At 29.2% G+C, this 12,027-nt stretch overlaps 1 protein-coding gene across 3 annotated transcripts in view; it reads left to right on the top strand.

Annotated features, from left to right (window-relative positions):
• The window catches only part of LOC132725635 (uncharacterized), a 77,995-nt gene extending 66,689 nt beyond the window's left edge, over positions 1-11,306 (top strand). For all 3 annotated transcript variants that reach the window (XM_060710809.1, XM_060710810.1, XM_060710808.1), the window contains 5 exons: positions 6,351-6,428; positions 7,201-7,328; positions 7,911-8,058; positions 8,477-8,716; positions 9,599-11,306. In XM_060710809.1, coding sequence (XP_060566792.1) covers positions 6,351-6,428; positions 7,201-7,328; positions 7,911-8,058; positions 8,477-8,716; positions 9,599-9,781 — 777 coding nt within the window. In that variant the 3' untranslated portion in view covers positions 9,782-11,306. The remainder of the gene's footprint in view (positions 1-6,350; positions 6,429-7,200; positions 7,329-7,910; positions 8,059-8,476; positions 8,717-9,598) is intronic.
• The last annotated feature ends 721 nt before the right edge of the window (positions 11,307-12,027 follow it).

The raw sequence follows: 12,027 nt of genomic DNA, 5'->3' as shown, positions 1-12,027 counted from the left end.
AAATTAGTATAAAACCGCCTCTGTGGACGATGACTTCTAATCCAGTTACCTCTCTGGCGTGGGTTTGATCCCCGGGAGATGCTTTGGTAGTTTAGCGCGGAGGAAGGTTGTCTAGTACTGGTGTAACTCACCAGGAACCATGGTTAGGAAACTACCTGCCTATATGACTGAAATACTGTTGGGAAAAGGCGTAAAATGAAACAAATTAGTATAATGGACATGTCCGGCTTTTAAATTTGGAATATTCCATTGTTATTGTGAAGGGGTTGCAATGCATTGCACCTCAGAATGAGTTATGAAGTATGTTGACATTGTATAGACTAGAACCTCAGAATAAATTCTGCAATAGGTTGACACATATTAACTAGACCTCAGAATAAATTCTGCAATAGGTTGACAATATTAACTAGACCTCAGAATAAATTCTGCAATAGGTTGACAATATTAACTAGACCTCAGAATAAATTCTGCAATAGGTTGACACATATTAACTAGACCTCAGAATAAATTCTGCAATAGGTTGACAATATTAACTAGACCTCAGAATAAATTCTGCAATAGGTTGACACATATAAACTAGACCTCAGAATAAATTCTGCAATAGGTTGACAATATTAACTAGACCTCAGAATAAATTCTGCAAAAGGTTGACACATATTAACTAGTACCTCAGAATAAATTCTGCAATAGGTTGACACATATTAACTAAAAACTCAGAATAAATTCTGCAATAGGTTGGCACGTATTAACTAGAAACTCAGAATAAATTCTGCAATGTTGACACATATTAACTAGAACCTCAGAATAAATTCTGCAATAGGTTGACAAATATTAATTTAAATGAAACCTCAGAATAAATTCTGCAATACATTGACAAATATTAACTTAAGAACCTCAGAATGAATTCTGCAATTATTTTACAAATGAATTAAAAACCCCAGAATAAAGATATGCGAACAACTTAAACACATAAACTAAATCAACACAATACAAAGAAATTTATATAACAATAAAATTATCTGGTATTTGCATTAAAAACGTTTAAATGTGTTGTAAAGCATGGCATTATCCCATTCAATTTTTTTGTGTGGATTAAAATTCCGGCATGTTGCATTAAACAAATTGTTTAGTTTACAAGATGTTGTCAGTCTTTGTTTGAGGGGAAAAAAATTTTGATTGCATTATTGTTGCTTTTATTGTTGTTTTTCTTGTTTTTCTTGTTTTCTTTTACTTCTGAAATATGTGGTGAAGAATAACAGCATTTGTTGTAACAGTCTCTTGTGTTAAAAAGGATAAGTCATTCTTAAATTTTCACCGTATAATTCTATTATTTTAATATTTATTTAAAAGATTATCTGAAAATTTTGCTTCTTTTCTTAAATGTCCATATTTATTTAAGAATAGATATTCCACTGCTTGAAAAGAGTTGTTTTCATTACAGACACCTAGCTTAGCAAATAAAAGAAAGTATTTGATCTTATATTGGCTTAAGCTTAAGTAGAGGAATTTAACACAAGTGTATTAAATTGCCCAGTGAATAATTGTGATATAAGAGTTTCAATTTACAAAATGAAGAAGTGATATTTTTGGTGTATGCATCTATGGATAAGCTTTCTGAGATTCAAGTAAGTTTAAGTAGATTTTGAGTGTGCATGTTCATATGATATTGCACTGTTTGATTGCAGGGTCTTTAACACCCTATTGATTGGTTTTGTGGGTGAATTATTACCCTGTTTATTTGTATATCTCAAACATATAAGTATTTTTGGAGAAAGAATTTAAAGCAGCATGCCTTATTCATGAAGACAATTAACTTTTAAATAGGAGATGCATATTGAAGTTATTACCTTTTCTGGCAACATATAAAACTACAAACTGCAAAAGATATTATTAAAAATGTCACAAATGAAAAATATAACATACACCCCTTGCTATTTATATAATGCACAATTCATAAGGAATATAATCTGAATAACTTTAACTTAAAATAATTGTTTAGCAATTCGGCAATATACTAACTCCTGAATTATATTTGGGATTAGGTACAAACAAACTTTTACAGTTACAGATTCAAAAATAAGCAAAACAGTTTGACTAATCTATTTTGATGGCTAGTGTTCTATGAAGCTTTAATGGTAAAAGTTTGTTTATACCTACGAATAAGCCAGGAAAAACCAACATTTGCTTCTGAATAACATCAATTCCCTATATCAAATAGGCTCAAATAGTGGTGGTGGAGAGGATAGCAATATATTTAAGATGTGCTGTGCTGTCCCTATGGCAGGAACTATAAAGTTGTGTCATATTATAACATTTTATAACATTGTTTAAGTACCTCTGGTATTTGATAGAAGTTGTACCTTTAGGTGTTGTTTAACACTGGATTGGCACTTTGATATACAGAAAGATATTGAGTAATATTATATCATTAGAAATAGCTTACAAAACAGTGCACAGCTTTACAATACATAAGACTTAAAGCATTGTAATCTTGTATAACATATAAGTAACATTGTATATTAAGGAATGGTTACCTTTAAACCATTTAGTTGATATTGATAAGTGACTTAGATAATGAAAGTGTTGGGGGCACAGGAGGTGCGGGAGACATAGCGGTGCGAATAGTCAGTCTTCTCTTTAGGATGTTATGTGAATCGAGGATATTTTCCGCATTATTTTATATAAATTTTGACTGCGTAAAATCTTCTTGTCAACTGTTATATAAACATCAGTTAAAGAAACGAAAAGATTTCACCATTAAAATTAATATAGAGGAGGTATTGGTAAGCGATTTTTTTTCTTCAGTAAATTGAATTACTGTTTTTTGACTTCAATACAAATTGAAATATGAATTGCAGTTTTATGACATTGATACAAATTAAAATATAAATTACAGTTTTGTTACATCAATACAAATTTTAAATAATAATTGACTGGTTTTATTTTTGACAAGTTCCATTCTTGTTGAAGAATGTGCAGCAGTTTGGTGTCTCATGTTATTATAAATGATAACATGTTAATTTCAAAGGGATATCAGGGTAGCAATGGTGCAGTGGTACAGGTCAGTTTGCCTCTTAACCTAAAGATCATCCGTTTAAGCCCAACTCTGGCCACATAATATGTTTCTTCATATGACACCAGTACTGGTTGGTTTCAGGAAGCTAACTAAATGAAAGTGATTAATATTTAAGTTGCAAGAACTTGTTTCGCAATCAACTTTAAATAAATATGTTTAAACTAAAGGGATACCATTTCCTTTTCCTAATTTAAGTGGGATGCAGTATATATTTCAAAATTATTCAAAATAATTGACTGTATAAATTATGATTCAGGCCACACTTCTATTTAAAGATTGTTAATTAATTATATAAAGTTGTTAAAATCAGTAAGTGCTTTATTAATTAAATAATTAATTGATTAATTAACTGTTCTGGTCACTTAATTAAGTTGATTACCAGGAAAAGTGGAATATTGTTAATTGACCCAAATTGTGTTAAATTGATTCTGTCTGATCTCCATTAAAACTTAAGAAAAAGTGGGTCTCCAATCTCCAATTTCCTTGTCTACTGTCTAGAAATAGATTATAATTAATTTATATAACTTGATTTATATAAATTAGAACAAATCCATTGGTTAGAAGTCACCTAGTAAGTAACAACCAAAGAAATAGAAGCCCATGCATTCTTACTTTCTGCTACAAGGTCAAATTCATCAAACATTTTAATGTAATAAATGTGCTCATACTGGTAACTTATTAGTTAAAACATTATTTATTTGTAATTTGTACATTTACATAACAAAATACATAAAATGAATTTTACAGATTGAATTTTTGAGGAAGCTTAAAAAACCTTTTTCGGTAACTTATTGTCTATTCATGCATGCCATATTTTCAGTTATATATATTAACAATATTTTCTCTCACCCACTTATTTATATTGAACTTGTCCTTGTTTGAGTTTGGAATTGACCATTCAAATTTGTAGGGATGTTGATATAATGATTTTAAAATTAGGAAGAATGATAGACTGGTTAAAGCTGCAGACCAAACTGTACAATTTGTGCAAATGTTGGTTGTGCTACTTGTATATATTGGCAGCATAATTATTGTGTTATTTTGCAGAAGAAATCATAATCATTTAAAATAAATGTTTAATTCAATGATTTAAGGTTACAGACTTATTAATTATGCCTCCTACCCACTATGTGTATTGTTTGTATGATATTAGGAAATTATAATGTGTATTTGTGAATTTAACACTTAATTAATTAAGGAAAATTGGTTTTAAATGTTCTTTTCAAAAGTGTTATTGCACCACTTAAAAATATCAGAAATGATTGAATTGTAAATTAGGAAAACATTAAAATCAGTAAGTCTGTCTGTAATAACAAATTTATTGTCTATGCCATATAATTAGAATCATATTTCCTGATTAAGTTGATTAAATTCCTGACATAAGTTCTGTGTTAACTCGTCTGATTGCCTTTTGAAATTAATGATAATTATAGGGTTGCTATGTAAAAAAGGAACTTGTTAAGACCAATAAATAAGCACTTCTCTAATTAAGAATTAAATATTGTCTATTGTCATTCAATAAAATTATATTAAATTTCCTTTAGAAGTTGTACAATGAAGATTTCCCAAGATACTGTTTAATTGTTCTATCAGATTGTCCTTTGAAATAGGGTCACCAATTTCCCTGTCTACCAATTTAACAATTAAACTGTGCTGTTATTATTCTGCAGATAAAATTTTGATGAACTTAATTAGTTTATTTAATTCAATTAGTTTAATGGCATTTAACATTTAAATTGGTATTATACAGTGAGAATATAATATAATTATAGCATTAATACAATACAACCTTTTTAGAAAAAATATTTTGTATAAAGAAAAATTATTCCAAAAAAATATAAATATTATCTATGTTGAATTTTTTTTGTCCAGAGATTAAAGTAAATATCACAAATATTAAATATAAACAATAAATTTCAACTTACCAAAAGGAAATAAATCTAGATGTGAGAATAAGTAAAAATTATAATTTTATTTGAGATTTTGATAAAACTAAAATTACACTGAAATTAATTGTTACGTTTCAAGCATACTTTTATATCAGGTTTTTGCAATATGTTTGAAAATATTCATAATAATGCAACCAATACAATTTTGGCTTGTACTGACCTAAACTGTTGGTGAAAAACATTTATTATTTTAACAACTTCTGACACAAATTTTATATATAATTTATGTTCTTCAAGATCAATATTATGCCATGTGTCAGAGAGAAATTTGTTTAAATTGTTTTAGAATTGAATTCACCTTCTGTCGAAAATGAAAACACAGGTCTTTCAGAGATGAAGTCATGTGCCAGCAATCAGAATTCTAATGTTGTAGAAATAGGAAAACAAATGCTGTTTTCTAAAACACCACAGTGTCTGTAAAGAATAATCAAAACACTTTGATCATCTTGCATAATCTGCCAGTTTAATTGCCAGTAATCAGTCAAATATTTTGAATTGAATGGCTCATGATTGCTCTATTCATGTAGACATACATTGACTTATTGTGTTGTATTGTTTTCTCATCTCTGGAAGAAACTGTGAAAGAAGATGACATACAATTGATCTTCTTGTATGTGTGAAAAGCTAAATGGCTTATTGTATTAAATTCTATAATTACATCCAAACTGTGAAAACAGTGGTGCAGGGATTGAATTGGTTTATCCCAAACATGGGTGTGAATGAAATGCTGTGCTCTGATTGGTTGATATTGATACCTGCTACCTACAGTACCAAGCCATGCATCTGGACAAGTTTATACTTATATACCAAAAAATGATAAATTTTAAACAATTATTACTTAGTTCATGACATAAACACATGTAAAGGAATAAAATAATTTATAATTTGTGTTTCTTATTGCGATTGTTAAAAAATTAAGATATCAAACTCAAATTCTTTGGAATATACGAATTACAGGTATTCATTTAGACACAATATAAATAGACTGTTCATGTAAAATTAATTATTATAATAATCTGTTCTTTATCTTTACCAATTTGGGATGGGAAACTAAAAGTAATTTTTCTATGGAAAAGAAAATGGTTATTGTTGCAAGAAGCAGTTTATTGTAGGCAAAATAATTTAGAATTTGTGATTCTTATTAATATTGTTAAAATTTCATATCAACGTCAAAGTTTAATATCTGGAATGTATAACGTCTATTCATGTAAAACTTATAAATTTGTTCATTGGATTTGGAAACATGGAAGTGATTGTCCGCATTTTTTTTTTCTAAAAGATTAATGTTAAATTTTTTTAATGTAAGAGTATTTTGAATATTTCAGGATCCATCAAAGATGCCTAATGCTAAATTTACACCAAACTTTCAAATGAAGAACTGGATGCAACTGCCAAAAAGAAAGGTTTGTTTTATTTGTATTAGATTTGTTTCTTAAAATTTAAAACGGTTAAATTTCGACATATGCAAGGGAGATAAATTTCTTCAATTATTTGTACTGTACCATAATTTTATGAATATTCATAATAATATATTTATAATATTAAAAACAAACGTTTCTGAATTAGTATAAAAAGGAGAAAAAACCTTAAATTTAAAGATTTACTGTAATATTTTATGTCTGTAAAGATTTAGTTTATTGTTTTTTATCAAAAATAATGGTCAAAGTTAATTAATTGATTGTTTGCATACCATATGCTATTTATCAAACGTTTCATAAATTGATTAAATAAACTGTATATTGATTAATGGTTAATAAATTAATGTTGTTGATATCTTAATTAATTATTTATGAATTGATTAATTTATATATTAAATGATGGTTAATTAATCAATTAATATACATGTATATTGATGCATGCTTAATTAATGCATTGATTAATTTTTAAACTAATTGATTTATTTATATATTAATATTGATGGAAGGTCAATAAATTATTTTTCTGTGTGCAAACAAAGAAGGAAGTTCTGACATCAAAAATAAGGAGATTTTTTTAATTTTTGGATGTACCTTCTATTTTAGGAAAAATCTTTGAAAATATGGCTGCAGAAACTGCGAGTCTCCTATTAAAAGTGGGAGAGTTCACAAGTATGATTTTAAACTTAACAAATATTTTATTATTAGAATCTTGTAAAAAGGGAAATGCACATTTACAGTTTATATATGATAATTTCAGCATTTAGAAGAAGAGACATTACTCATGCAACATGCTGTCCAGAGATACAAGACGGAGCTGTGTCTGATGGAGAATATGCTGTTTGCACTCTGTCGTACCGCCCAGTCGGAGCTTGAACCTGAAGATAGGTAAGTTGTTATCTGTTTTATAAACATCCATCTTATATATTAAAATCAATGGACTGAAAAAAACCACTGTGCAATATTGGCACAATCTTATGAATAACCAATGGCATTGCAAGGTTAAAAGCTTATTGCACAACATGGCCAAGTGGTTAATACATGTATGTCAGATCAGTAATCTCAGGATTGGTGGCTATGTGTGTTCGGACCCAGTCAGGTGCAAGCCGTTGTTTCCGTGAGTAAGAAACTTTACACTCATTGCTTATTATAGGTTGGTTCCAGAAACGGATTCAAGAGTGTTTCAATAACCTTATAGCTTCAAACAGAATCAAACTAGAATAAATTTCTATAAACTAAAAGCTTATATTATACTTATTAATATTATGTATGTAATGTACATGTACTTATTAAATGGAAATATTCTGTTTACAAAAACCAGTATTTTATATTGTTTTAATATAAAAGCTTCAACTTGTATGTCTATTGTGAATGAGTGATTGAATGACACATAATAATAAATAATATAAAAAAAATAAAAAGAAGAAATCTCAGAAAAATGTCGGTTACAGTTGTTATCTATATTTATAGATGTGATGTTGAAGAGTTACAACACCTGTGGTGTGAGGTCAGAAAGGAGGTCATCAAAATGGAGGAGCTACTGTCACAACGTATAAAAGCCATCATGGCCGGCAATGAAACTTACAGTCCCTTAGATGCACTAGAAATTATACAATCTGTAAGTAAAATTTAAATGGTATAGTTTTTTGGTAGAAATGAGTTTTAATGGTATAAATTTGGTATGACTTTTGGTAAAAATGAGTTTTAAATGGTATATATGTGGTGGATTTGTATTTGTACAAGTATGTATTTCAGTAGCATAAAATCAATGATTTTGTTTTGTATACATGTATTCAATGGTATAAATTTGATGGAATTTTTGTTATTGATGTAATGGTATGTTGAAGTTTATATTAAAAATGTGAATTGAATGGTAAAAAATTCAGTGGAATTTATTTGTAATTTTACAGCTTAAATGCAACACTATACATTATATCTATCATAAAGATATAATTACACAGGCTCTTTGACATCTTCACTAGAATATATATCTTATTTGCATATGTAGTGATGGAATATTTATGATTAAATTACAGATGATAGATTTGTTACGAGAACAATTGTACCACCAACAAATGTGTATCGGAAGGGATGTTAGTTTCACGGAAGATGAAATCGAGGCTGATACAACCAGGAGCCAATCAGCTTGCTCCAATATGTCGTCAGTAAGTGAGTCATGGATGTCGGATATATCCAATCAGATGTCAGATATCAAATCTTCACTGGCTTCAGCTGAACAGAAACAAGCTGAAGAACTCAATCAAAGAATAGCAGAGGTAAATATTGCCAAATTTCAGTTAAAGGCACATTTTGGCTCTGAAATCCATATGTATAAATTTCTTTAGAGCATGTTACATGTTAAACAGCGGAAGAAAGTGACGCTGAACTACAGTTATGTGTTGTTAAGGTAGCAAAATGTAAACAAAGTAGTATTTTGACTTCTATACAAAATACTGATTCACAATGATTAGAGCAATTTCCAACAAAGAAAAAGTAAAGATAGTTCCATCTATTTGGCAAACCGTAACAAGATACCAAAAATAAAAAGTTTTTGAGAAATTAAAATGATAGCAATTCTGAGGCCTTGATGGGCCTTGTAATGCTGGAGACATTTCATTTTAGTTAAGAAGAAAGGCAGAGATGTTAAAAATAGTGTTTTCTATGCTACCGCTATGTGTTAAGCAAATAAGGCTATAAATTATTATACTGCTATATTTGTTCTGTTTTGAAACTGAACTTTCCAATCAAGGATTTCAGTATGCATAAATGAGCTTGGATATTAGGCCCCAGTAACTGCCACATTTTCTATAATGATCTAGAAAAATGGCGATCCCTTGGAAGCATTAAATCAAAAGAAAATTACATGAAAATTGCGGACTTGGTTTGATAGAGTCTGTACATGAGGGATAGTGAACAAGTGCAACATTGCTCATGCCCCCTAGCACCAACATGAGTGGTACTTGGTTTTCACTAAGAATGAAATACTTGTGTTATTAGAGTAAAAAAAGGATAAACAAATATGGCAGCCAGAAAAAAAATCAATTAAGGGTAGAGTTTTTAATTGGCAAGCATGCAAAAATTTGTTAATCACCATATAATAATATGCAAACAATTCTTTATTTTTCTAGCCTAAGAAAATTCTGCTACTCTAATTACAGTTGAAGAAAAGCCTGCTTTCCGAGGTCAAAGGTGAAATGTCAACGACACAGAATGCCAAAATGCTACAGCTGCAACTTCAGGCACGTGACAATGAAATTCGGCGTTTGAAAATGGAACTGTTGTTACAGAATGTTAATTCTGGCGGTACTCGAAAGAAGCAAATGTTTGAGAGTGATGTGTGAACAACCTTGGAATTAGACTCTATAGATAGAGAAAAGAAACAAATCTGGGGTTGAAACACGTGCCTGAAACCTGCTTGGGTGCTTTCCGGATTGTTAAAATGCCTTGTCATGTAAACGGTGCTTTGTCGATATATCAGAACATGAGATAATGAATAATGATGATGTGTTAACACGAATATGTGCTATATATTAAAATGTACCAAAAGTTGGCAAAATGCCATTAAAAGACTTAAACATTCTACACCAAAGCATTTTAATGACTTTTCGTAACTTACAAAATTTATTCTTGTAAGATAGCAATGTTAATGTAATGTAGAAACTAATAGTGGTTACTTTTACTCACACACAATCATACAAAGTTTTGTTTTGGAAATTTTTTGTGTTTCAACTAAGCTGAATAATTATCAAGAGTTATCACTCTTGGCAACTAAATCAATGTATTTATACAAGAGATGAAGTAAATCAAACTAAGTTACATATTCCAAAGAAACTGCATTCCACAAATGATCATCTGAATTCATATATATTTTTAGAAACTTCTTCAAAATGTATTTTTTTACCCATATATTTTAAATGTAGTCAGAGTTTGTGTTTTGTGCCTGTTTTGTTACGTTAATGAATTTCCCTCTCATGATATGTCTGTTATTATTTCTTTCTTTTGTCCCATTATCTATCCTTTGGCACTATCTAAGTACTTTAACTTAATTTAAAGTCTTTGCTGAAGTTTCCTTTCTTTTTTTTGATCATGCTTTCTTTGTGTTAGTTTTCTTACTCTTGCCCATCTTTCTTGTCTTATTTTTTTTCTCAAATCTTTCTTTCACTAAATGTCCCCCTTGCTTACACCTTTCTTTTTTCTGTTTCTTCTTTTAGCAGACTGTTTTTTTTTTGTAGAGATCTTTGGTGTCATTTATGTTTTACACACTTATTTTTATTCTATATTTTCCATGGATATTGAGGTATGAAAATCATAATTTCTTCTTGAAATTGGAACTCTTTGTCTGATTTTTCTTCTAGTCAGTTGATTATCATTTTCACATGTATAACATTCCATTTTGTCTTAAGTTTTGAAATTATGCTCATGTTTTAAAGTTCCTCTTACACTTCTCCTTGGTGCTTTGAATTACTTTGTAAAGGGAGGAGGAAACTTTATTCATATGTAATTTTTTTTTCAAGATGTCTACTTATTTTTTTAAATTGTTTTCAAAATTGCCTCATTTAGATACATTTGTTGTACTTTAAGGTTTTGAATAGAAAAACAACAATAAAAACATGTTTTAAAAAAAATGTTTCTCTAACAACACAGGAGGTTTGAGCATGTATCTTCATTTTGAATGCAAGCCACTTGGACAATTGCATATAAGCTGTTGCTTATTTTTTTGCTATGATTTTACATGTTGAAAACAATTTGTGTTCTGTCTTCCAGGATTGACTCTTGTTATTGTTTGTTGATTTTTACATTATTGTTATTGCCTATTATGTAGATATACAATGTTTTATAAGGATATATTAAATATTCTGAAGAAATAATCGAATGTTTGTATTGATTTTTTCGTTCTGACCATAATTTAAAGCAGCATGCTTCCAGATTCATGCTAATTTTCATGAAAATTTTGAAAACATACTCTAAAGTAAAATATTGTGAAGTGAACAAAGAAAGTAATTTACACTTACATTCCACGCAAATTACCAAAAAGAGGTCCAAACATGCAGTTACGCAGTAGAAATATGGTAATAAGTACTGCAATACCAGTCTTACTCGAACATGTAAATTATTACTTTAATCCTGAATCGTTTTACTTAAAATCTTAATACATTTTACTCCAAGTTTGGTTTTCTTGAAATATTTGGATCATCGGGAGGCATGCAGCTTGAATAACGTGTGAACGTTCTTGTTCAAACTTTGATGTATATTGCAGTAACGGCCATCTATTAAACTCTATTTAGAAAAATAAAACAAAACAACACAACAACAATTATTAGCCCCTTGGCCCTATGACATCAAATTCAAAATGGTAGTATACGAATACGAAACGTTTATTTTGCAGAAAGCATAATTATAATAATATATAAAAAGTTTGGATATCAGAACATGGATTTTACAACAGACAAAACACGAATCGTGGATTAACATTTTCAATATTCAAAAATTTGCGCATGCATGTATAAGTAAAGATAAAGAAGGTCTGTCCACTACCTGTTAACTAAATACCGTAGGCCTTTGTTAAGAAATGAAGTTTGGTAAATGA

The sequence above is a fragment of the Ruditapes philippinarum genome, unplaced genomic scaffold (genome assembly GCF_026571515.1).
Source record: "Ruditapes philippinarum isolate M1 unplaced genomic scaffold, ASM2657151v2 ctg133_1_1_1_1, whole genome shotgun sequence".
Taxonomy (NCBI): Eukaryota; Metazoa; Mollusca; class Bivalvia; order Venerida; family Veneridae; genus Ruditapes; species Ruditapes philippinarum.
The sequence above is the reverse complement of the archived record's forward strand: the minus strand, read 5'-3'. Positions and strand labels throughout refer to the sequence as shown.